Here is a 27,274-nt window from a genome sequence, read left to right as displayed (position 1 = left end):
GTATCAGCAGAAAAGGTGAGGAAGGCTGCCTCAGGATTTCGATAGGCAATAGATATGTGTCTGATCCATGGATCCCATAATTCAAATATGGTTAACTTGGTTATGGCTTTCGTTTGACATATTCAAGCGATACCACAGGATGCTTCCAATGTTTCGCTATCATTATCCTAGCTGCTAAAATCATATACAAAATCAACTCCCTAGAGTTTTTTGGGACCTCAGGGGGTAATTTCTTGAATAAATCCAATTCAGGAGATATGTGAATATGTACTCCTGTGACCAAATTGATGACGGCAAAGATTCTGATCTAAATGTGGTACATGGTCCCAATGCCTAAAATGGTTTATTAAGGCTGTCAGGTGCATTTTTGCAATTCTTGTAGGCACCAGGTACCATCAGTAATGTCTTATAGTTAGATCCTATCAACAATGTGTTGACTGAGGCTACTTTCACACTGGGGTGGTGGGTCCGTTCAAAATCACTGATATGCTGTCTAGTTCCCAAAAGCAGAAGACCAAAGAGCTCCTGGCAAAAAAACAGAAGTAGTTTTTCATAATTATCTGGCCAGACTTCAGCAATACAACATAATATTGTAACAGAGTTTGGGGTGCTGGTAAATTTCAAACAATACAATATTCCCAAAGGTCCTTCAACTGCAGCAAATTGGTGCAAACTAAACCATGCTTTATAGTGTTTTTTTTTCTTCTTCTTTTGGAACAACCCTGGGGATAGGGTTATGTATTTGGAGGTTTTTTAAACTATTTTTTCTATTGGTTCAAATAGAATCATTTGAGTCTTCAATTTGACTAACTATGTAACAACGTAATAAGGCCCTTTTTAACATAAAAAACAAAAAGAAAAAAGCTCCAAATGTCCCCTTTAACCACTTGACCACTGGGCACTTAAACCCCCTTAATAACCAGACCAATTTTCAGCTTTTGGTGCTCTCACATTTTGAATGACAATTACTCAGTCATGCAACACTGTATCTATATGAATTTTTTGTCCTTTTTTTCACACAAATAGAGCTTTCTTTTGGTGGTATTTAATCACCGCTGGGTTCTTTATTTTTTGCGCTATAAAAGAAAAAAGACAGAAAAATCTGTAAAAAAAATTAATTTTTCTTCGTTTCTGTTATAAAATTTTGAAAATTAGTAATTTTTCTTCATATATTTTGGCCAAAATTTATACCGCTACATATCTTTGGTAAAAATAACCCAAATTAGTGTATATTATTTGGTCTTTGTGAAAGTTATAGCGTCCACAAGCTATGGTGCCAATATCTGAAAATTGATCACACCTGAAGTACTGACGGCCTATCTCATTTCTTGAGACCCTAACATGCCAGAAAAGTACAAATACCCCCCAAATGACCCCTTTTTGGAAAGAAGACATTCCAAGGTATTTAGAAAGATGCATGGTGAGTTTTTTGAAGTTGTCATTTTTTCCCACAATTCTTTGCAAAATCAAGTTTTTTTTTTTTCTTTTTTTTTTTTTTCACAAAATTGTCATATTAGCAGGTTATTTCTCACACACAGCATATGCATACCACAAATTACACCCCAAAACACATTCTGCTATTACTCCTGAGTATGGCGATACCACATGTGTGAGACTTTTACACAGCGTGGCCACATACAGAGGCCCAACATGCAGGGGAGCACCTTCAGGCATTCTGGAGCACCCATGCCAATTCTGACATTTCTCTCCTACATGTAAAAATCATCATTTATTTGCTAGAAAATTACATAGAACCCCAAAACATTATATATGTTTTTTTAGCAAAGACCCTAGAGAATACAATAGCGGTCATTGCAACTTTTATCTCGCACGATATTTGCGCAGCAATTTTTCGAACGCGTTTTTTTTGGAAAAAAAAATGTTTTTTGCTTTAAAAAAAAACAAAACAGTAAGGTTAGTCCAATGTTTTTGCATAATATGAAAGATGAAGTTACGCTGAGTAAATAGATACCTAACATGTCACCTTTCAAAATTGCACACGCTTGTGGAATGGCGCCAAACTTCGCCACTTAAAAATCCCCATAGGCAACGCTTTAAAATTTTTTACTGGTTACAAATTTTGAGTTACAGAGGAGGTCTAGGACCAAAATTATTGCTCTCGCTCTACCGATCGCAGTGATACCTCACATGTGTGGTTTGAACACCGTTTTCATATGTGGGCGGGACTTACGTATGCGTTCGCTTCTGCATGCGAGCACACGGACAGGGGCGCTTTAAAACATTTTTTATTTTTTTTTATTGTTCATTTTACTTTATTTATTTTAGTTTGACACTTTTTTCCCAAAAAAAAATTTTTTTGATCACTTTTATTCCTATTACAAGGAATGTAAACATCCCTTGTAATAGGAATATGGCATGACAGGTCCTCTTTACAGTGAGATATGGGGTCAATAAGACCCCAAATCTCACCTCTAGGCTGTGCCTGAAATTAAAAAAAAAAAAAAAAAAAAAAAGATCCTGGCTTCGATCGTAGCGGTGAGTCGGTAGAAGCACTGGAGGGCGGCGGGAGGATGTCCCCTCTCGCCTCCCGTAAGAACGATCAAGCAGTGTAACAGCCGCTATGATCATTCTTATGGTGTAGGGAATCGCCGGCTGAAAAAGATGATATCTGAATGATGCCTGTAGCTGCACCCATCATTCAGATATCCCCGCACAAAGTCAAGGACGTCGTATGACGGAAGGCCGGAAGTGGTTAAAACGCTTTTTTTTTTTTTAACACAAAGTTGTCCATTTATACAATATTTATAACACATAGCATGTACATACCAAAAATGACACCCCAAAATAGATTCTCCTACTCCTCCTGAGTACGGCGATACCACATGTGTGAGACTTCCACAGCCTGGCCACATACAGAGGCAGAGTATGGCTGAGCATGGCTGGGTATGGCTGAGCATGGCTGGGTATGGCTGAGCATGGCTGGGTATTGCAGAGTATCGCCGAGTATGACTGGGTATGGCAGAGTATGGCTGAGCATGGCTGAGCATGGCCAGGTATGGCTGAGCATGGCCGAGTATGGCTGAGCATGGCTGGGTATTGCAGAGTATCGCCGAGTATGACTGGGTATCGCCGAGTATGACTGGGTATGGCAGAGTATGACTGGGTATCGCCGAGTATGACTGGGTATGGCAGAGTATGACTGGGTATCACCGAGTATTGCAGAGTATGGCTGGGTATTGCGGGGTATTGCAGAGTAAAGCAGGTTATGGCAGAGTATTGCAGATTTTTGCGGGGTATTGCAGAGCATGGCTGGGTATGGCAGAGTATGGCAGAGTATGGCTGGGTATCACTGAGTATTGCAGAGTATGGCTGGGTATCACTGAGTATCGCAGAGTATGGCTGGGTATCACTGAGTATGGCTGGGTATCGCGGGGTATGGCAGAGTATTGCGGGATATTGCAGGGTATTGCAGGGTATGGCAGTGTATTGCGGGGTATTTCAGGGTATTGCAGGGTATGGCAGAGTATTGCGGGGTATGGCAGAGTATTGCGGGGTATTGCAGGGTATGGCAGAGTATTGCGGGGTATTGCAGGGTATGGCAGAGTATTGCGGGGTATTGCGGGGTATTCCAGGGTATGGCAGAGTATTGCGGGGTATTCCAGGGTATGGCAGAGTATTGCGGGGTATTCCAGGGTATGGCAGAGTATTGCGGGGTATTCCAGGGTATGGCAGAGTATTGCGGGGTATTCCAGGGTATGGCAGAGTATTGCGGGGTATGGCGGGGTATTGCAGGGTATGGCAGAGTATTGCGGAGTATGGCGGGGTATTGCGGAGTATGGCGGGGTATTGCAGGGTATGGCAGAGTATTGCGGGGTATTGCAGGGTATGGCAGAGTATTGCAGGGGTATTGCAGGGTATGGCAGAGTATTGCGGGGTATTGCAGGGTATGGCAGAGTATTGCAGGGGTATTGTGGGGCATACCAGAGTACTGTGTATTGCAGAGGGCATTGCAGGGCATGCATAGTAGTGGGGATGGCTGAGCATGGATGGATGGATGGCTGGATGTCTCTGTGCAGCGCTGTGGGCATTACACATCCAACCCACAGCGCTGCAGCCATCCATCCATCCCCCTCTCCGCTCACAGTGTACCGATCGGTACACAGAGGGGAGGAGAGGAACCGGCGTCATCAGATGACGCCGGTTTGTTTACATGTGATCGCTTCGTCATTTGACGGAGCGATCACATGGTAAACGGCCGCGATCAGCGGCCATTTACCGGGATCTGTGATGCGCCGGGTCCTCTGGACCCGGCGGTCACGGATGCTCTCGAGTGCGCGCCCTAGGGGGCGCGCGAGAGCAGAATTCTGGGAGGACGTCCCTGGACGTCCTCCCAGAGTTAAACAACCGCCCTGTAGCCGTCATTTGGCTATGGGCCGGTTGTTAAGCGGTTAAAGAAAGCAATTTAACCTAAAAAAGGATTATCAACATACAATAAAAATATTATAACCCCACACCCAAAAGAAAAAAAAAAAAAGAAAAAGAAAAAAAAGTTATAAGTAAATACCCCCTCAAACAAACAAACACAAATTTGAAAGGGAAGCTTTGCTGCTGCTGCAAAAATTGTTTTGGAGGGTACAGCAGCTAAAAGCAACTGATTACTTCATATCAACCACACATTAAAAACAAAGTTAAAGACAAAAAAGACATCAATAATAAAAACACTAACAGAGGACGCAAAGGAGTTGATTGGCCAAAGAGCTAACTGGCCTGTCTTTCTGTTTGTCCCTATCCTTTCCCTTCAGCGGTTTCTAATACACTCACATTATAGCTGATCTGTGTCCCCATTTTATAATAGGGGGGGTGGTTTATCCAAAAGCACCTTTATTTCTCAGTCAATCTAGCAGCACCTTTTTCTAACCACATATTTTTTTTTTTTTTAATGAACTTATATTTTCTAATATGAAGTCCTCCGCTCTAGTTCTTTCTCCTTTTCTTAGCTATAAAATTTTTCACCCCTCTCTTAAAGGGGTTGTAAAGGTTCATGTTTTTTCACCTTAATACCTCCTTTGCATTAAGGTAAAAAAACACCTGGCAATGACGGCCCCCCCAGCCCCCCCCCCGTTTACTTACCTGAGCCCGTTCACCTGCTGTGCACACCCCCCATCGTCCTCTTTTCCACAGAGTCTAGCCATTGATTGGATAGATAGGATAGATTGATAGCAGCCTGCCGGGGGGCAGGAACGAGTCATACACTCTGTGTCTATGGATGCAGCATGTATGACAGGGAGTGCACCCGCAAGCTAACCCCTTCTGATAGAGCTTCCCAGAGGGGGGTTAGTTATTGTGGGGAGGAGCCAAGACAGCCGCCGAGGGAACCCAGAACAGGAGGATTGGGGCCACTCTGTGCAAAACGAACTGCACAGTGGAGGTAAGTATAACATGTTTGTTATTTAAAAAAATAAAAAAACGAACCCATACAACCCATTTAACTCCCCCCAGTTTACATTCTTTTTATATCCTTTTTTCATATGTTTTTCTTTAAATTCCAACCTTTTTGTACAAAATGTTTTTCTCTTCAGTGCAATTTTTCTTTAACCTTACAAATATTTGCTTGGGATATTGTTGATTCACCTTTTCCAGTGGCAACTACTCCATTGTAAATGCCCATTACAATCTGATAGTTTAGTATGCATACTGGTAACAGCAGATGAAATTTTAGGTCATCTGATGAAATCTTTCTCTTATTAGATGTGCCAGCTGTAACAATGATGCCAACAACAAACAATTCTAGTAAACTGCAAAGAGTCAAATGCGACCTAAGTCTTAGAGAACCTGGTAATTGGGGATAAGCAGCCCTGGTTGGGTTTGGCAATCCCAGTGGCAAGTTCATTGTGCCAATCTCAAATCCCTTTAAAGTTTATGCCAGCAAGTTTCCATACAGTAAGTGTGGCTTCTGATAATCAGCAAATTCTTTTTGTATTAATATTTTTCATTCTTATAAAAAATGCACTACATATGAAATGGAAACATATTGCAATAAATACAGTAAGGTATAAAAGAGAAATACGATGATTCCTACCAATTGTGTTTTTGTGTTGGACAGGGGAAGGATCCATCAGAATCTCTGAATCATAGCCTAACAAATGAAACAAAAATTAATTTCATTGCATTTGTTGCTTTGTTGTGCACACAACGCCAGTGGATATCATCCAATCAGCTCATTCCATTTCTCTCTGAGTTGGACTATCAGGAATGATGCAGAGTGCGTAAGTAATCTCCCAAAATAACAAATTACTACTTTAAAACAAATATAGCCAGTCTTCTGAAATTATTTTCTGAAGATACAAATCTATTCAGAACAATGTATATACATATGCACAATTTTAAATATACAAAACCTATTCCAAAAATAAATAATTCTAACATAATAAAAGTGTGGAACTAGACTTCCTCAAGAATTAGTTCTGGCCTGCTCAGTAGATCATTTTTAAAAAGAGCTGGATGCCTTTCTATATGCACAAAATTTAACTAGATGATAATGTTTAGATGTAATAATGCCAGGGGTAGTCGATCCAGGGAATATTTGATTGCTTCATGGGGGATCAGGAAGGATTCTTTTTTCCCCCTAGATCTAATTGGGTCATGCTTTATTGGGGTTTCTTTGCATTTCTCTGTAAATGTGGGTATAGGATAGGAGGTTTTCTATTTCTGTGTGTTTTTGTATTGGTTGAACTAAATGGACTAGTAACTTTTTTCAACATAACTGTGTAACTATGTAACATTACATACTTTATTGTCCCAACAACTGCTGGTTGGAAAAACCCAAAATAACCCTGGGATTGATTCTTCTACCAGCCCATTAACATTTGTGTGAGACAAGGCTACCTCTTGTACTGCACTCCCCAATAGCATTTTAGTACCATCCTACCCTGATCCTACTGATACCTCAGAGACCATGGCCAGTTTAAAGTGGTTGTAAACACTGTTACACCACTTGTACTTACAGGTAAACCTATAAAAAAGCTTGATTGTCCAATATTTTCAATACAGACAAAAGGTGCATCCAAAACAATATAAATGTCATTCGGTGACCTAATAATAAACAATAAGGACCTCAAAGGTCACCACTGGTGAAAAGGTGTGCAATATGCCGTCAACAGCGTGTAGTTCAATACGAATATTTATGTAAAAAAAGTAATTTGGTATAACAAGTTTCTGGTTCAGCTGGTTGCTATTATGTCCATAGTACATACACATTGGATCTAATTGGGTGGTGAATATATACAAATCGATTCCATACACCGCACCACAGTGTCCTTAAAAGAAATGTGCAATGCCCACTCCCCGTGAAGATGGAAGCTTACCGGAGGGTTTGAACCCAGATCAGCATATACTGTCGGGGTCAAACCAGCTTGTATTGCACACCGGCAATGAGGGGGAGACCTTGGCAACCTGGAGATGGAAAAGTCCCAGGGGGCTTCATGTATGGGTCTAGAAAAGGGGCCACATAGTGTAAATCCGTAAATAAATACTTTTATTGTAAAAAAGAAATACACTTACATTTTAAGAAGATAAAAAAGCGCTTGTGAATAAAATAAAGGCGGCAGTGGAGTCCTCCCGACGCGTTTCGTCTTACAAGACTTCGTCTAGGGGTGTCCATCCACTGCAGCCTGACTCCATAATATAGGTGCTGTAATCCATGTAATGTGACTCCAGCCCATTCAATTTCCGTAAATTAGGCACTTCCGGGTAGCCCAAGATGGCGGACCCGCGTGCGTTCCAGGCCTCAGTATGGCGGGACTATAATTGCGTTCCACCTCCCTATCATTCGGCCCGGTGGTCCCAATATAATATAATCCCAATGGGGCCAGTGTTAATCCAGCAAGGTTGTTGTGGTAATATATATGAGCGTTGATATAGGTACATGAAAGAGTGTTTTAGTATGTGCGGAGATGACCCACCTGCGATCTCGCGATACAACGTCCTGACGTCTCACCGCGAGAACGAGATTCATCTCAAGCCTCGTTCTGGATTTGTTTGCGTTCCAAAGGGTGCTGTTTCCTCAAGTGTACGGAGACGATTCTCCGTACGCTGCGTGATATGACGTCACGACGCGAGACGGGAAATGCGCTCAACTCACATTATGGAGCGGCTTGCGTTTCAACAGCAACCAATCAATGGGAAGCTTGCGCTCCACCATATATTGCGCCCACAAACAGCATAGCTTCTCGAGCCCCTAATATACAAACATAGCGACTGTATTTGATTACCAGGCCTCCCATAAGGTCAACACTGAGGGAGTCTTTATAACAACAAGTAGTGATACAGAAATTGGAGGGTTATTCCTCAGACTCAAAAATGTTATGACAACTGAACTCTACCTTCAATGGGATTTGGTGTTTTTGCAACAATACATCACAGAACAAATGGTACCTAGAAGTCTCCGATGGGAAGTTCAACCACAACAGGGGGAAACGGATTTAGATTCGTGGTTTAGGTATTTCAATGACGCAGGCATTGATTTCCTAAAGGTACTCATCTCTAAGAAAAACAACAGACTTCTGGTAATTGATAGAGAAATTAAGGACCTAAAGGATAAACTTTTGACCCATAAAAACTCTCAGGAATATAATTCCCTGTCTTCCAACCTTCTGGGGCACCTAGAAAAGGAAGATCGGGATCAGAAAATCAAAAAACAAAAGAAATACTCCAGGGATGCAGGAGACTATAAGAATAATACGGTTTTTGGTTGGCAAAAACTCTTCCTGGTCACCCCCCCCATGGAAGTCTCCTCTAACACCATAGAGAATATTGTGCCATCAGGTGGGCCTTCGTCAGTGAATGTTTCCGCTACACAATCTAAGTCCTTAGGTGCCCCCTCCTGAGGTCGTGACATCCAGAGGGGTGGAGTAAAACGAGACGAGGTATCCCGTGTATCACAACAACGGGTTCAACATTATAGTCCCCAAACTCCTACGAGTTCCCATAGAGGTAGGGGTAATTTTAGAGGGAAATGGGGTGGCAGAGGTAACTCTCGAAACAGGACCTATCACCCTGACACCTATTCTCAATATGTTCCATACTATCCTTCCCCTAGACGACATGGAGTGCGTCCAGACCCTCATGGTGTCCAGGAAGCATACCATCGCTATCCCTCTCCGGTCCGTACCTATAATAGGTACTCCCCTCTCAGGGAGACTTATAGCCCCGCACGTAGGGAGGACGACTATGATCATCCTCCATACATGTATCATTCTCGTGCATATGAGAATCAGGGTTTTCGGGAGGCCCAACACACAAGAAAATGAGGTCCAGACCAAAGAGAGGCTGCAGAGGGGGGAGGAGGTTACAAAGGAGAAAAGCGAAAAAGAGTATAAAGGGTCAGGGTGTTTTTAACTTGAGTTCCCAAACCCTCACTGAAGCAGAATTGTTTATATTAGATAAGGGCCTTAAATATGCCCCCCCAAAAAAACTTGATAAATTTCATACATTTATGGACGTTCACAGATATATACGTAGGGTCAACATTCAGAGATATCTGGCTTCCAACCCAGTCCATACCGATTATCCGGCGGCTACTTCGGGAACCGTTCATTCTGATTTAGCCAATCCTTCTCTTTTCTCCCCCCCTGTTCCTACAGCCCCTGCTGTGAAAATCTTTAGGGACTTGATCTTACAAGATCTGGCCAATTTACCAGAGAAACGCATTCGCCATCCCCCACTGTCAAAAGGTGGAATGGAGTCTCTATGTGCGCGTAAAGATCTGGTGGTCCGTCCTGCGGATAAGGGAGGAGGAATAGTTGTCCTAGACAAAAGTCAATATGAAGCAGAAATGCACCGAATTTTAAATGAACCAGGCACTTATCGAATACTACCCAATAACCCCACTCACATATATAAGCAACAACTACAACATTTGGTTTCAAAAGGTTATGAATCAAAAATCCTGAATAAAAAAAAGAGAGATTTCCTGATCCCCATGGCACCCCGTATTCCTACTATATATTATCTACCAAAAATTCATAAAAATCCTGTCTGCCCCCCAGGCAGGCCAATTGTGAGCGGTATCAATTCCATCACTGCCCGAGTAGGTAAATATATAGATTTTTTCCTACAACCTCTAGTGAAGAAAACACCTTCCTATCTGAAGGACACCAGTTCTACCATCAGACTTCTCGAGAATATTAGTGTACAAGACGACTATATCATGGCCACTGCCGATGTAGCGTCATTGTACACGTGCATACCACACGATAAGGGCATTGAGGCGGTTAAACACTTTTTGGCCCGTGAACATTCACTGGCGTCCTTCCAATGCGATTATCTTGTAGAGTTACTCGAGTTCGCAGCCAAACATAATTACTTTTGGTTTAACCACAATTTCTATCTTCAACAATGTGGAGTGGCTATGGGGGCGAAATTCGCACCTAGCCTTGCGAACTTATTTATGGCCAAATGGGAGGAGGATGTCGTCTATACCCATGAAACCAGTTCCTTGGTCTTGTGGGCCAGGTATATAGACGACATCCTCCTCCTATGGAATGGTACCATGGACTCCCTCAAAGAGTTCTTCGAATGTTTGAATTCCAATGATAGAGGGATCTCTCTATCATATGAGGCCAGTAGGACCAAAATTCATTTTTTGGACTTACAGATTGAGTTAGTAGATAAAAAATTTATATTCAGTACATATTTTAAGCCCACAGACCGCAATGGTTTTATTCCTGTGGACAGTTGCCACCATGGATCATGGTTGAGCGCAGTGCCGCGAGGACAGTTTCTAAGACTTCGCTGGAACTGCACTGACACAGAAGTATTTCTCGAGCAAGCGGAAAACTTGAAATATAAATTCCTGGATAAAGGATATGACAGGGATAGTCTGGATTCTGAAATCCAAAGGGCTATGGACACTGACAGGAAATCCCTATTGGAAATTAAACCCAAGAGGGAGCCTGATGGGAAGCTACGATGGGCCATGTTGACATCTTTCTCAATACAACATAGGCAAATCAAAAATATTGTAAGGAAACATTGGGACGTTCTTAAGCAAGACAACATCTTGGGTCCCCTTATCCCTGAACAAGCCAATGTCATCTTCAAGGGTGCTCCTTCGATACAAGGTTGAATAGCTCCCAATACCATCAATGCTCCCACCCATCCTTCTTTTTTTCACGACTGGACTGGCTTCTTTCCTTGTAAGAAGTGTATAGTATGCCAACACAATACTGTGAGGACTCGTAAAGTGACGGAATTTACTTCCACAGTGACAGGAAGGAGATACACTATAAAACCGTTTTGTACATGTAGTACCAGGTACATAGTGTATCTCATCACCTGTCCCTGTCACAAACAATATGTAGGCCGTACCACCAGGACTTTTTCCATAAGAGTGGGGGAGCATATTGCCCTGATTAAAAGTAGAGACCCAAAACATACAGTCCCAAGACACTTTAAAGAATTCCACGGTGGAAATCCAGATGGATCACAGTTCGTCATTATTGACAAATATATACCACCGTGGAGAGGGGGTGCCAAAACCAGAGGGGTTTCCCGTTTGGAAATGTTTTGGGCACATGAGCTATGGACATTTGCCCCATTGGGGCTGAACGTGGAGATTGATGTCAATGCGTTCATAGACCAGTCTTAATTTAGGGCTCTAGCGATTTAAGTTTTGTATACGCATGTTTTGAAAGTTTACCTTTGAGCTGTATTGTTTGATGGAAAGTGTATGCATACATGTGAATCCAGCTCATTCAATCTCCGGCATACAAGTCATTTTACATGTCATATACATACTTAGTACTGATTTTGTTCCCTTTAGGGTTACCATCTTATTATGGTCTCTATTGTGGGTAAGGCATCTTATATTCTTAATCACAATGTGCACAGGATGTCATCGCCCCTGTATATGGATGCTTATAGGGGTGAATATCTCCCCTTGCTGATAAAATGTGAGGCAATTTTAACTACCTAATTTGGCATTTTCTATGTTAAGTAGAACAGTTTAGAATTCTCTCATGGGTCGCTATGTTTGTATATTAGGGGCTCGAGAAGCTATGCTGTTTGTGGGCGCAATATATGGTGGAGCGCAAGCTTCCCATTGATTGGTTGCTGTTGAAATGCAAGCCGCTCCATAATGTGAGTTGAGCGCATTTCCCGTCTCGCGTCGTGACGTCAGGACGTCATATCGCGCAGCGTACGGAGAATCGTCTCCGTACACTTGAGGAAACAGCACCCTTTGGAACGCAAACAAATCCAGAACGAGGCTTGAGATGAATCTCGTTCTCGCGGTGAGACGTCAGGACGTTGTATCACGAGATCGCAGGTGGGTCATCTCCGCACATACTAAAACACTCTTTCATGTACCTATATCAACGCTCATATATATTACCACAACAACCTTGCTGGATTAACACTGGCCCCATTGGGATTATATTATATTGGGACCACCGGGCCGAATGATAGGGAGGTGGAACGCAATTATAGTCCCGCCATACTGAGGCCTGGAACGCACGCGGGTCCGCCATCTTGGGCTACCCGGAAGTGCCTAATTTACGGAAATTGAATGGGCTGGAGTCACATTACATGGATTACAGCACCTATATTATGGAGTCAGGCTGCAGTGGATGGACACCCCTAGACGAAGTCTTGTTAGACGAAACGCATCGGGAGGACTCCACTGCCGCCTTTATTTTATTCACAAGCGCTTTTTTATCTTCTTAAAATGTAAGTGTATTTCTTTTTTACAATAAAAGTATTTGTTTACGGATTTACACTATGTGGCCCCTTTTCTATCTTCTATGAGTTATACGTTGGGATAGTTAACACCACTTTGGAGAAGACCCATCCATGAAGCCCCCTGGGACTTTTCCATCTCCAGGTTGCCAAGGTCTCCCCCTCATTGTCGGTGTGCAATACAAGCTGGTTTGACCCCGACAGTATATGCTGATCTGGGTTCAAACCCTCCGGTAAGCTTCCATCTTCACGGGGAGTGGGCATTGCACATTTCTTTTAAGGACACTGTGGTGCGGTGTATGGAATCGATTTGTATATATTCACCACCCAATTAGATCCAATGTGTATGTACTATGGACATAATAGCAACCAGCTGAACCAGAAACTTGTTATACCAAATTACTTTTTTACATAAATATTCGTATTGAACTACACACTGTTGACGGCATATTGCACACCTTTTCACCAGTGGTGACCTTTGAGGTCCTTATTGTTTATTATTAGGTCACCGAATGACATTTATATTGTTTTGGATGCACCTTTGTCTGTATTGAAAATATTGGACAATCATACATTACTTACCATTTTTCACATTTATACACTAAGGGTGTATTTTCTTTTAGCGCTACACTTTTTGTTTCTTATTGGTTTATTTAGCAAAATTTCTTGTTGCTGTGTTAGCGGCTTACTAATTAGAGCAAGCGCAATTTTATTACTGCTCTTCTCTATAAAAAAGCTTACCTGTAGGTACTGTAAATATCTCCTAAACTTGTAGATAAACGATGCATACTAGCTCATTATGCCTTTGTCTTGCAGGGTTTTTTTTCAGAGGTTTACAATCTCTTTAATTTCTGCCATTACTTTTGCTTCTCCTCACACACTTTCACCTGAAAAAATACCCAGCTTCCCCTGTTCTCCTTCTTCTTCTCTTTTAATGGAGAGACCCCTCCTGACCAACACCCTAAAAAGATCTGTCCTCCCACTCACTGTTCCTTGAGGAAACTTCGCTCCTCAGTAAGGGCTTAAGGTTTGCTCTTACCACCCTCCCTAACCCTTTCTTGCTGGTCAAGGACCTTAACAAGTTTATAACAAATTTAACCTTGAAAATGTTTTACCACATGAAATCCTCCAAACCCAGTGTAGAGACCTCATTTCCATCATCAAAAAGCGTACTATGGTTGATGTAGATAAATACAGCAGCAACAATCTTATAGTTGATTCTGAAAATATTAATTCGATGCTGCTTATTGTGACATTATCGACCCTGATATTGATCTAGACCTACTTACTCAACATCTATCTACTTCCCCACCCATTCAACACACCAAACTAAAACCCAAATCAGCTTTTTACCCCACTTATGCTAAGGGACCCTATCTGGAAGCCTTTTATGGAGTTTTCTATGCAAAGTCTCTTAATTAATGTAAAAAGACCCACTTAAATAAGAAATACTCCCTCTACAATCTTAGCCCTGCAGAATCGGTAGCTTTTAAATCTCTCACTAACAACTCTAATATCATCATAATGTCGGCAGATAAAGGTGGGGGAATTGTTATACAAGATAAGGTAGACTACAACTCTGAGGCTGAGAGATTGCTCTCAGATACACATACTTATGTCAAATTAATCAAAGAACCATTACCTCCATTTAAAATAGAAGCTGATGCTCTAGTCTTGGGAGATGAGGTTTTTAGTAAGGCAGAGGCTTCCTTTTTTTTTAAGAGATTATTACCAAATCCCATCCTTTTACAACTTGCCGAAAGTACACAGGAATAAACAGAACCTTCCCTGGCATATCCATTGTTGCTGCCATGAACAGTATTATTAAAGGCTTTTCACAATGCATAGACCTATTCTTGCAACCACTTGCCCAAAATCTCCTGTCCAGTATCCAAAATATTATTCATCAACTTGAACTTCTGGAGCCTTATATATGGGAACCCAGTTATTGCTGGGTCTCACTAGATGTTACATCTTTATACTCATCAATCCTTCATGATATAGGCATGGTATTCTTACAATATTTCCTGTCTCAAGATCGTATGCTGCACCCCAGACAGGCAGTCTTTATCCTTGATGCAGCCCTATTCTGCCTTACGCACAACTATTTTAAATTCGATGCAGAATTCTAACTGCAAATTCATGGAACAGCTATGGGGTGAACTTTGTTAATGTGATACTGGGAGTCACTCTTCATATGGCAACATAACCTGTCATGCCTTCTTTAATAAGGCTTGAGATTTTCCTATTTACCCTTTTGATTTAATTAGATTGCTCTATGCTGCCATCTAGCGACCATTTTGCATAACTGCGCTATATCTATTTCATGTAGTCATTTAGTATAGCTGGCTAGTTTTGGTACATGAAAGCCTCCGTACTTTCTATCCCATCAGGCCTTGCATCAGCTTCCTCCACCATTTTCCATCTTTTCCTACCATGGAAGCATACACATCTGCTGCTAAGCTCTACGTTAGCCATCCGGATCCATCTTCGGTATGTTTACTAATTGTATCTTCAGCTAGATAGATAGGATGGCACTAATTATATGATCTTTGTTAATTGCATTTTGTCTGTATCTGTTACAGTTTTACTCTATCTTGTATCAATAAAAGTTCAAAAGGATTCTGCGCCTACTGGAATGCATTGGTATGAGAGGAGTTAACAGTGTGCCCGAATACACCTCAGTCACGTGTAGTGAGGGGCATAACAGTAAAACGAAGGCTTCTAAGCACGGCTGGCATACAGAACAGCAGCAAAGGCTTCTAAGCACGGCTATCATACAGAACGCCAGTAATACAGCAGTGTTATCAGCTTCCATATAGCCGGACACCATGTCACAGACAAAGTCAGAACACTTCACAACAAGGTCAGAAGTTTACTCCAGAAGCACAAGGAGGTCAGTGAAAAGCGAAACAATTGCCATTGCCCGCGCAAAGGCGGAATCTGCAAAAGTAAAAGCTGACTTTGCGGCAAAGGAGGCCAAAATAAAAGCTGCATTCGCCGAAAAAGAAATAAAAGCTGCAGCCGAGATGCAACTTAAATTAGAAAAGTTACGTATGGAAACTGCATTGGAGGAACTAGCTGCAGAGAAGGAGTCAGCGGCTGCTGCGGCCGAGGCAGACATCTTAGAAGAACTTGCAAAGCCCACCAGTGAGCGGCTCAGCAACGTACTTGAAAGAAAATCCGTTCCTGACGACGGTACAGAGCGTACCTCAGAATATGTGCGGCGACACGCCGAACCAGACAGCTGCCCACTTACAGCACCGAGAGCGGAATCAACCCCTGCCATTCACATGCCTTACGTCAAGCAAGAAAGTAAACCCGCACTCAGTCAGTTTTCAGCACATTCTGCAGCCAGGCTATCAAAACACTACGTCACAGTTGACCAAATCGAAAATGAAGAACGACGGGTTAAAAGACACAGCGACTGTATCTCTGATGACCGCAAATACCCACCAAGTTCCTGGCACAACAGAGCGCCCCCTGGCTACTCACACAACAATCAAGGTATGTCAGATTTCTTCAAGTTCTTAGCACGACGTGAACTGTTAGCAAAGGGACTTGCAAAGTTTAATGATCGCCCTGAAAGTTATAGAGCATGGCGTTCGTCCTTCAGAAATGCAACTAGAGACCTTGAGCTAAATGCAAGTGAAGAAGCCGACCTCTTAGTCAATTGGCTGGGGAATGAGTCGTCAGAGCATGCAAGGAGAATCAGAGACATTAACATTAATTACCCAAGCAGAGGGCTGAGCATGATATGGGAAAGGGTTGATGAATGTTACGGTTCCCCAGAAGTTATAGAAAACTCTCTTTTTAAAAGAATAGATGACTTTCCCAGGATTCCTAACAAAGGCTACCAGAAGCTGAGAGAACTGAGTGACCTAGTGACAGAACTCCAAATAGCCAAAGCAGAAGGAGACTTGCCAGGCCTTGCCTTTCTGGACACAGCCCGTGGCGTTAACTCTATAGTGCAAAAGCTACCTTACAGCCTTCAAGAAACCTGGATTTCACGAGGCTCCAAATACAAGCAAAAGCACAACGTCCCCTTCCCACCATTCTCTTATTTTGTGGACTTTATTCGCTATCAAGCAAAGGTTAAAAATGATCCTAGTTTTGACATCTCATCATCTGACTCTGCTCACCCTAGGTCAAGTAAGCCTGCTCTAACCCGCAACTTCAAAGACGCACCTGTTGCAGTACGCAAAACAAGTGTATCTCCAACACAGGATCCAAGCAGAGAGTGTCCTCTTCACAAGAAGCCTCATTCGTTGTCAAAGTGCAGAGGTTTTAGAGAAAAGACTCTCCAAGATCGCAGAACCTTCCTCAAGGAAAACAGACTTTGTTACAGGTGCTGCGCATCAACTTCTCACCTTGGGAAAGACTGTAAGGTGAGCATCAACTGCTCTGAGTGCAACAGCTCAGAGCACAACACAGCTCTACATCCAGGGCCAGCGCCATGGACTCTTACCCCCTCACCCACAGTGGACGAGCACGGCGGGGAGCAACAAGACACAGTACCTAATGTAGTTACACCCCGGTGCACCCAAGTCTGTGGAGAAGGTCTGTCTAACAAATCCTGCTCTAAGATTTGTCTTGTCACAGTTTACCCCACGGGTCGCAGAGAAAAGGCAGTGAAGCTATACGTGATCCTGGACGATCAAAGCAACAGATCACTCGCCAGCTCAGCCTTCTTTGACACTTTCAAAATCAAGGAAGCCGGCTCTTCATACTTACTTAAGACTTGTACAGGGGTAAGTGAAGAAACTGGGAGAAGAGCCATTGGTTACCAAATCGAATCCTTTAATGGTCAGACTACCCTGCCCCTGCCAACTCTAATCGAGTGCAATCAGTTCCCAACTGATAGAGAGGAGATCCCTACACCAGAGGTGGCACTTCATCACGGACATCTGAAGGGCATAGCACATCTCATCCCTGAACTGGATCCCCAGGCCGAGATAGCACTTCTCCTTGGGAGGGACATCATCAGAGTTCACAAGGTGAGAAAACAAATCAATGGTCCCCACAACTCCCCCTATGCCCAGAAGCTAGACCTAGGATGGGTCATCATAGGCAACGTATGCCTAGGGAGTGTTCACAAACCAACCAGCGTGAACTCTCTCTTTACAAAGACACTAGAAGGTGGGCGTCCATCCCTATTTCAGCCTTGCACCAACAGATTCCTTGTAAGAGAGAAGCCTGCCAGTGTAATTCATTCCAACCCTTACACCGCTAATCTTCTTTGTCATGAAGACAGAGATCATTTAGGGTGCTCAGTTTTCCAAAGGACTAAAGAAGATCACAAAATTGGCCCATCTATTGAAGATCATATCTTCTTGGAGATAATGAGACAGGGATTCTACAAAACCAACGAAAATAGCTGGGTGGCACCCCTACCTTTCAAAGCACAGAGACCCCGTCTTGCTAACAACAGAGAACAAGCTTTGAAATGCTTTTCTTCCCTCAGATCCAATTTTCAAAGAAAAACAGAAATGAAAGGGCATTTCTTCTCATTCATGAGTAAGATGTTTGAGGATGACCATGCTGAGATAGCCCCACCTCTAAAAGACAATGAAGAGTGCTGGTACCTACCAATCTTCGGTGTCTACCACCCCAAGAAGCCAGGTAAAATCCGGGTAGTGTTTGACTCCAGCTCACGGCATCAAGGGGTCTCATTAAATGATGTCCTCCTAAAGGGACCAGATCTCAACAATACACTTCTTGGTGTTCTCATCAGATTCCGCAAAGAAGCAGTTGCCATAGTTGCAGACATTCAGCAAATGTTCCACAGCTTCCAAGTCAAGGAAGAACACAGGAACTTCTTGAGATTCCTATGGTTCAAAGACAATGACCCTACTAAAAACATTACAGAATACCGCATGAAAGTGCACGTTTTTGGTAACAGTCCATCTCCTGCTGTTGCCATCTATGGACTTAAGCTATCTGCCCAAGAAGGTGAGAAAGACGTTACACAGTTTATTGAAAGAGACTTTTATGTAGATGATGGTCTGAAATCACTTTCTTCACCTGAAGCTGCAATAAGTCTACTCAAGAGGACTCAAAGCACGCTTGCCTCTTCAAATCTCAGACTGCATAAGATAGCATCAAACAGCAAGGTCGTCATGGAGGCCTTCCCTTCCCAAGATTATGCCAGCGACTTCAAAGATCTGGACTTAGCTACAGACTCCCTTCCTATGCAACGCAGCCTAGGACTCAACTGGGACCTCAAGTCTGACACCCTTACCTTTCAGGTTGACCAAGAGACAAAGCCCTTCACACGGCGAGGTGTCTTATCCACCATTAACAGCCTGTATGATCCACTCGGGTTTGCAGCACCAATTACCATCCAAGGTAAGATTCTGCTTAGAGAGCTTACTGCAGACACATGTGATTGGGATTCTCCACTACCTCCTGAGAAAGAGACATTATGGGTAACATGGAGAGACTCTTTAAAGACTTTATCCAACCTACACGTACATAGACCATACACCCACTTTCCTCCCACAAGGATTCAGTCTACAAAGTTATGTGTATTCTGCGATGCTTCAGTTAAAGCAATAGGAGCAGTAACCTACCTCAAGTCAATAGACATCGAGGGCCAAGTTCAAATTGGGTTTGTTATGGGCAAAGCCAAGCTAGCACCATGTCCTGAAACCACCATTCCAAGATTGGAGCTGTGTGCTGCTGTACTAGCAGTAGAACTAGCAGAACTTATTACATCTGAGATGGATCTAGAACTCGAGGACACAGAGTTTTACACAGACAGCAAGGTAGTGTTGGGTTACATTTACAACGAAAGTAGGAGATTCTATGTCTATGTACACAACAGAGTCCTAAGAATCAGGAAGTCGACACAGCCCAACCAGTGGCATTATGTCTCAACTGATCATAACCCAGCAGATCATGCTACAAGGTCTGTACCAGTATCCTGTCTCAAAGACACTACATGGCTCACAGGACCACCCTTCCTGTACAAGTCAGCGCCTACTACTCCAGTAAGGGAGACATATGTACTGCTAGAACCTGAATCTGACTCAGATATCCGTCCTCAGGTTTCCACATTACATACAACAATTTCTAACCAACTGTTGGGATCCAAGCGCTTCCACAAATTCTCCACTTGGAAGTCCTTACAAAGAGCTACTGCTTCAAAACTCACACATGAGACTCTGACAACCTTCATGGCTGAAGTATCAGCTGTAATGAATGCCAGACCTTTGACATCTATACCTAATGATCCTGAAGATCCTTTCTTGCTTACACCTTCCACTTTGCTCACTCAGAAAGTTGAGGTGATCACAGCTCCTCCAGTCAATCTAGACACAAAGGACTTATACAGATGTCAATGGAAAAGAGTACAAGTGTTAGCTGACACCTTTTGGAACAAGTGGAAGAAACAATACTTGTCTAATCTACAGACCAGGAACAAGTGGCAAGACAGCAAACCCAACTTACAGCCTGGTGCCATCGTTCTCATGAAAGACTCTCAATCCAAGAGAAACGAGTGGCCTTTGGGTTTGATAACCCAAGTGTTTCCCAGTGAAGATGGAAACGTCAGAAAAGTTGAGCTCAAAGTCATTAGGCAAGGCCAGCCTAAACTTTTCCTCAGACCTGTTTCTGAACTTATTTTGTTACTCTCCTCCGGAGTGCCATGATGTGTGGTATCCGTGGGAAACCAAGCGGGGAGTGTCATGCCTTCTTTAATAAGGCTTGAGATTTTCCTATTTACCCTTTTGATTTAATTAGATTGCTCTATGCTGCCATCTAGCGACCATTTTGCATAACTGCGCTATATCTATTTCATGTAGTCATTTAGTATAGCTGGCTAGTTTTGGTACATGAAAGCCTCCGTACTTTCTATCCCATCAGGCCTTGCATCAGCTTCCTCCACCATTTTCCATCTTTTCCTACCATGGAAGCATACACATCTGCTGCTAAGCTCTACGTTAGCCATCCGGATCCATCTTCGGTATGTTTACTAATTGTATCTTCAGCTAGATAGATAGGATGGCACTAATTATATGATCTTTGTTAATTGCATTTTGTCTGTATCTGTTACAGTTTTACTCTATCTTGTATCAATAAAAGTTCAAAAGGATTCTGCGCCTACTGGAATGCATTGGTATGAGAGGAGTTAACAGTGTGCCCGAATACACCTCAGTCACGTGTAGTGAGGGGCATAACATAACCCCTTTGCAGCCCATCTCATCTACTATGGTCATTTATATTTATGATGTACTGATCGGCTCTCCTCCCTGGTAGATGAATTTGTCACACACTGTAATAATAATCCCCTTGGTTTATCATCCACCTTTGTCCAAAATAGGGACACATTAGCTTTCCTGGATCTAGAATTGGGATATGATTTCAGGAACATTTTTGCTAGAGTCCACCAAGTCCACTGCATGTAACTTGTATTTACATTATGATATCTGTCACTATCCACTATGGGTTTAAAAACATCCCAAAAGGACAATCCTGTCGTCTGAGACAGAATTGCACCAGAGAGATTGATTATGTTTCCCAGAGTGTTGTAATGAAACAAAATCTCCTTAAAAAGCAGTACCCAGAGCATCTGGTTGATGAAGCATATAACACCTATCTTCTAGGCAAACTGCCAAAATGCCCCAAAGATAAGAGTATGCAGTCCATTTCAGATTTCATATTTCACAGTCAGAATTGCAAAATGGAATCCATTCTCACAAAACATTGGGGCATCTTGTCACAAGACCCCCACTTGCAAACAATCATAGATAATAGACCTGTAGTCATCTATAGAAAAGCACCAACTCTAAGAAACAAAATTGCACCCAGTAAATTAAAATCTAACAAATCCAGCATCACTAGAGCTTCCTTGTGCTTGACCTTTCTCAAAGAGATGTATCGTTGCTGCAAAGCATTATGCAAAACTTGTAATTTTGTATACCATGGCCAAAAACAATTCACAGCAAAAATAAATATATTCTATAATTGCTCCACAGAATTTGTGGTATACTACCTTACTTGCCCTTGTGGACTATTATATGTTGGTCAACCATCCGGCCCTTAAGGTTTGCAAGTATGGATTATTGGGGCCATGTCGAGGGATCTCTCCGAGGCATAGTGGTTTTCCAAGTTGTGCCAATGGGAGACCTTCTGGATTTACACCTTAGATACTCTTTCACCAGGAGGCTTAAATAAAAAGCTTGAAGTCAATACTATTCTTTAAACGTGAGTCTAGAGGTGTTCGCTAGAATTGCTCTATTGTTAGTATAAGTTAAACCTATTTTATTATTTATTATTTTCTATTTTTAATATATGCACTGTAGATGTATAACAAGATGAACTAGGCACTAATCATTTTTATATTACCTCTAGGAGTGTTTACTATACTCTTTTTTTTTGTGTGTGTAGTTTCTTCCAGACATTCAGCGTAAGTACAGCCATGACACATAAAATCAACCTTAATACTCTTATTTAATTGATTTTTTTTCATTTATTTTTTCCTAATTTTTTCTGCCTTATTGGAATTCCTCAGATATTTGTATAAGCTTAATAATTTGGGTTATTTAAAGGTTTTATACCATTTTATAGTAATGCCATTATTATGCTATTTTTGTTATTGGTTCTTAATTCATGAATACATTATTGTTATATTCTGAGTTAATGCTGTCACAATATTATTTTATGTTATGTATATTTCTCTATATTATTGTCAGGCCATTTATGGGTTAACCCTGCAATGGCCCCTTGCATAAATTAGCCTCCTCATGCCCCAGCCAAAAGCTTGTTAAAGGAGCACGCCCACACATCTCCTGATGTACTACGTATGCTCCAAAACTTGTTGCACATTTCTTGGTGTGAAGATGACTTCCTGCTAGTGCTGCAGTTCATGCTGCGATCCACGGCTCTGCAGAGCTTCCTGCTTCCATTGTTGCCTCCGGAACTGAGTGGCTGGCCCCCTCCTTTCTCAAATGGCCTGTGGATAGTGCTCACAACACCTCAGCACCACGGAGGTCCTTTACACTTCTGATGAGCCTGATTTTATCTTGTACCATGTGAGTGACTAACATTTGCCTTTTAATTATGTCCCGTTGAGTGACATTGGTGAAACCAGTCTGGGACCAGCACTGCTGGAGCTGAGTGACTCCCCTAGCTGCCAGGGGAATAACTCTTCCAGTGAGGGTGGGAGTAAAGCCAAGAGAAAGGAATGACAGTTTCTGGTTGTAGGGGACTCAATTCTTAGAAGGACAGAGAGGGCAATCTGTCACAAAGACCTGAAGTGCCGAACTGTATGTTGTCTACCCGGCGCTCTGGTTTGGCACATTATGGATCTGATGGACAGATTGCTGGGAGGGACTGGGGAAGACCCAGCTGTCATGGTGCAAGTTGGCACCAATGACAAAGTTAGAGGAAGATGGAGTGTCTTAAAAAATGATTTTAGGCACTTAGGAGCTAAATTGAAGAAAAGGACCTCCAAGGTAGTATTCTTAAAAATACTACAGGTACCTTGATTCACACCAGAAAGGCAGAGGGAAATTAGGGAAGTAAACAAGTGGTTGAGGAGCTGGTGTAGTAAGGAGGGGTTTGGGTTCCTGGAGAACTGGGTCAACTTCTCAGTCGGTCACCAGCTGTAAAGAAGGGACAGACTGCACCTAAATGAGAAGGGTGCAGATCTGCTGGGAGTGAAGATGGCTGAAAAGTTAGAGGGGCTTTTAAACTAGCTAATGGGGGGGGTCCAGAGGTAGAGATAGTCAGCATGGAACATATTTCAGATGGGAGTATTGAGGGCATTAGTGGTAGGTTGACTAAAGCACCTAGACCGAGGTAAGTATAGTAACAAGATCTATTTGCAACCTCAGAACACCCAATAAGGAGACAGTATGTGACTGATCTAACCTACGTGGCATGTTGACCTATGCCAGGAGTCTGGCGGACAAGATGGGAGAACTAGAGCTACCATTGTTCGAGGAGGATTTAGATTTCATAGGAATTTCAGAGACTTGGTTCAACAGCTCTCATGATTGGCTAGTGATTATTCAAGGGTATTCCCTATATCGCAGGGATAGAGAAGGTAAAAAAGTGGGAGGGGTATGCTTGCATATCAAAAATTATGTACAAGTGAATGTGAAAGATGACATCACTAAGAGAACAAGGGAGGAGGTGGAATCCTTATGAGTAGAGCTGCAAAGGGATTAAACTAAGGGGAAATTAGTAATGGGAGTATAACCAGAGGGAAGGGATGGAGGCTGACCTCCTATCACAATTTGGATTAGCGGCAAGGATGGGAAGTGTCATCATAATGGGAGATTTTAATTATCCAGACATAGACTGGGTGGAAGGAACCGCACATTCATCTAAGGTTCTCCAGTTCCAAAATGTCTTGTAGGATAATTTCATGGGTCAGATGGTAAATGCACCAAATAGAAACAAAGTGTTACTTGACCTATTGATTAACAACAATACAGACTTGATCACAGATGTAGAAATAAGGGGCAATTTAGGAAACCGTGATCACAGGTCAATTAGTTTCAGTATTAATCACACTAATAGGAAACATAAGGGGAATACAAAGACACTGAATTTCAAAAGAGCCAACTTCCCTAAACTACGAGCCTTGCTAGAAGATACAAATTGGGATAAAATCTTAGGAAGAAAACAAAACGGAGGAGAAATGGGTATGCTTTAAGAGCATATTAAAAAAGGGCATTAGCCAGTGCATCCCAATGGGAAATACATTTAAAAGAGCTAATAAAAGTCCTGGGTGGCTTAACTCCAATGTAAAAATGCATATAAAAGCAAAGGAGGAGACCTTCCAAAAATACAAGACTGAGGGATCATCATCAGCATTCCAACTTTACAAAGAATCCAACAAGAAATGTAAGGGTGCAATCAGGGTGGCTAAGATAGAACACGAAAGGCACGGAGAGTAATAAAAATCCCAAGAAATTCTTTAAGTACATAAATAGTAAGAAAGGGGGGTCACATCATATTGGTCCCATAAAGAATGATGAAGGGAATCTGGTTACTAAGGATGGAGAGATGGCGAAGGTATTGAATTTATTCTTCTCCTCAGTCTTCACAAGGGAATCGGGGGGCTTCAGTAACCAAAACTGCAATGTTTACCCTCATGACACATCACAGGAAGCACCCTCATGGATAACAGATGACAGAATTAGAAATAGACTTGATAAACGTAACATTAATAAGTCACCGGGACCAGATGGTTTGTACCCGAGGGTCCTTAAGGAACTCAGTAAAGTAATTGCCAGACCATTGTTCCTAGATTTTATGAACAGTCTACTGACTGGAATGGTACCAGCTGATTGGAGAAAAGCCAATGTAGCACCAATATTTAAAAAAAAGGGCCAAGATACATCCCTGGGAATTACAGACCAATTAGCCTAACATCAATTGTATGCAAGCTCTTGAAGGGGATGATAAGGGACTATATACAAGATTATAGCAATGGCAACTGTATCATTAGCAGTAATCAGTATGGATTCATGAAGAATCATTCTTGCCAAACCAATCTATTAACCTTCTATGAGGAGGTGAGATGCCATCTAGACAAAGGAAAGCCCGTAGACGTGGTGTATCTGGATTTTGCAAAAGCATTCAATACAGTTCCCCATAAACTTTTATTGTACAAAGTAAGGTCAGTTGGCATGGACCATAGGGTGAGTACATGGATTGAAAACTGGATATAGGGGCGAGTTAAGAGGGCAGTTATAAATGGGAGGTACTCTGAATGGGCAGGGGTGGAAAGTTGGGTCCCCCAGGGTTCTGTCCTGGAACCAATCCTATTTAATTTATTTATAAATGACCTGGAGGATGGGATAAAAAGTTAAATCTCTGTATTTGAGGATGATACTAAGCTAAACAGGACAATAACTTCTCCACAGGATGTGGAAACCTTGCAAGAAGATCTGAACAAATTAATAGGATTGGCAACTACATGGCAAATGAGGTTTAATGTGGAAAAATTGAAAATAATGCATTTGGGTGGCAAAAATATGAATACAATCTACTCACTGGGGGGAGAACCTCTGGGAAAAAGGACTGGGGGTCCTAGTAGTTGACAGTCTCAGCAATGGCAGTCTCAGCAATGGCGTGCAATGGCATGCAATGCCAAGCTGCTGTAAGCAAAGCAAACAGAATGAACTGTATTCATTGCAATATGGGCCTTGATTTATTGATTTTATTTAAAGTTGCGCTACACTGTATATTTTTGATTTATACTTTTCTATAAGTGTGGTGGAATCACTTTATTGTGGTAGCAACAATTTCATTTTTTAGGAGCACAGAGGATGGTTGCGCTAATTGCTTTTGCTTGGTTTTTGATATATGCAGAGCCTGCTTTATAATCTTGCTTTTATAGTTGCTGGTTGCAAACTGTCCTTGTTTTAATGTTTATTGTTTTAACAATGATTTTGTCAGCAAAGATTTAATTATATGCTTATATTATTTGTGCAGAGAAATCATTCCCTAATGGAATTGCTTCTTTTTTTTTTAAATGATCATTTACCTTGAGGTTTATGTGCACCTGGGAGAGTCTTGCCTGTGGCAGTGTAATTTATGAGGGTACAAGGACTGTGGCAAATGTGAAGTGTATGCAAGGAATTGGCCCATCCTCATCTAACCACGCCCATTGTGTGACACAACCTAGACATGCCAGCAGTTTTACTCCTGAGTGTGCTAAAAATCCCCCTAGAAAATGCCTGCCTTCAAATTCTAAATCAAGTGAGAGGAAAATAAAGAGAAAAACAGAATTTTTGGTAGCACATGATTTGGGCAGCTTTACTTTATTTTCTAACTATCACTCTGAAAAGTAATAATGGTTGATTTACTAAAGGATTTGAGAATGTTCACACAATAAATTGTCTGAAGATGCATGTCAATTATCATGTCATTTAAAAAGAAAATCCCTGTTTATTATTTTTTTTCTGCACATGAATGGATAATTAAATTGAATATTCACACAATTTATTGTTTAAACATTTTCAAACCCATTAACAAATCATCCCCACACTTTCCAAAGTTACCATTCACTTTGCTAGTAGAGCAGAGCCATACAGGTTTTTACAGTTGAATTCTGAAAATGTAAAAAAGTTATTTTTTATGTTCCAAATATTTAACTGCAAATATTGATGCATTTTTGTCCAGTTTATTTTAAAACTTGTACCTAGTCTAATAATTCATTCATGTACACGCAACGCAGTTCAGTTTTCTACAATCTAATTTTTAAAAATACAGATATTTTGAATTTATTTTAAAATCACAAGTCAGTTGTTTTCTTTTTTTTCTTTTGAAAAAAAAAAATAGTAAAGCAAAACATGATTTTACTATAGCACACAAGCAGTAATGTAGGTGAAAATTTATATTGTCTTTCTGTACAAAGATATATTGTAGTCTATAATAGTTTCCTCAGTTTTGTCTTTAGTTAAACACAAAATCATGGCTGTATCTTTCACTTGGACGTATTTTCTTTCATGGCTCTTAAAAGCTGTGCTGACTTTTATGAGATTATTTGGGCAGTGATTATTTTTGTTGAGAAATGTGTGCTTTATCCATCTCATTCATCTGCGGCTACAATATTTCT

The 27,274-nt window shown here is 41.7% G+C and overlaps 1 protein-coding gene across 1 annotated transcript in view; it reads left to right on the top strand.

Annotated features, from left to right (window-relative positions):
• The first annotated feature begins 15,122 nt into the window (after positions 1-15,122).
• Positions 15,123-27,274, top strand: part of LOC141145997 (uncharacterized) — a 55,212-nt gene continuing 43,060 nt past the window's right edge. The window contains exons 1-2 of the mRNA XM_073632778.1: positions 15,123-15,189; positions 15,282-17,210. Coding sequence (XP_073488879.1) covers positions 15,528-17,210 — 1,683 coding nt within the window. The 5' untranslated portion in view covers positions 15,123-15,189; positions 15,282-15,527. The remainder of the gene's footprint in view (positions 15,190-15,281; positions 17,211-27,274) is intronic.

The sequence above is a fragment of the Aquarana catesbeiana genome, linkage group LG05 (genome assembly GCF_042186555.1).
Source record: "Aquarana catesbeiana isolate 2022-GZ linkage group LG05, ASM4218655v1, whole genome shotgun sequence".
NCBI classification, from domain to species: Eukaryota; Metazoa; Chordata; class Amphibia; order Anura; family Ranidae; genus Aquarana; species Aquarana catesbeiana.
This window is presented reverse-complemented; position numbering and strand designations above follow the sequence as displayed.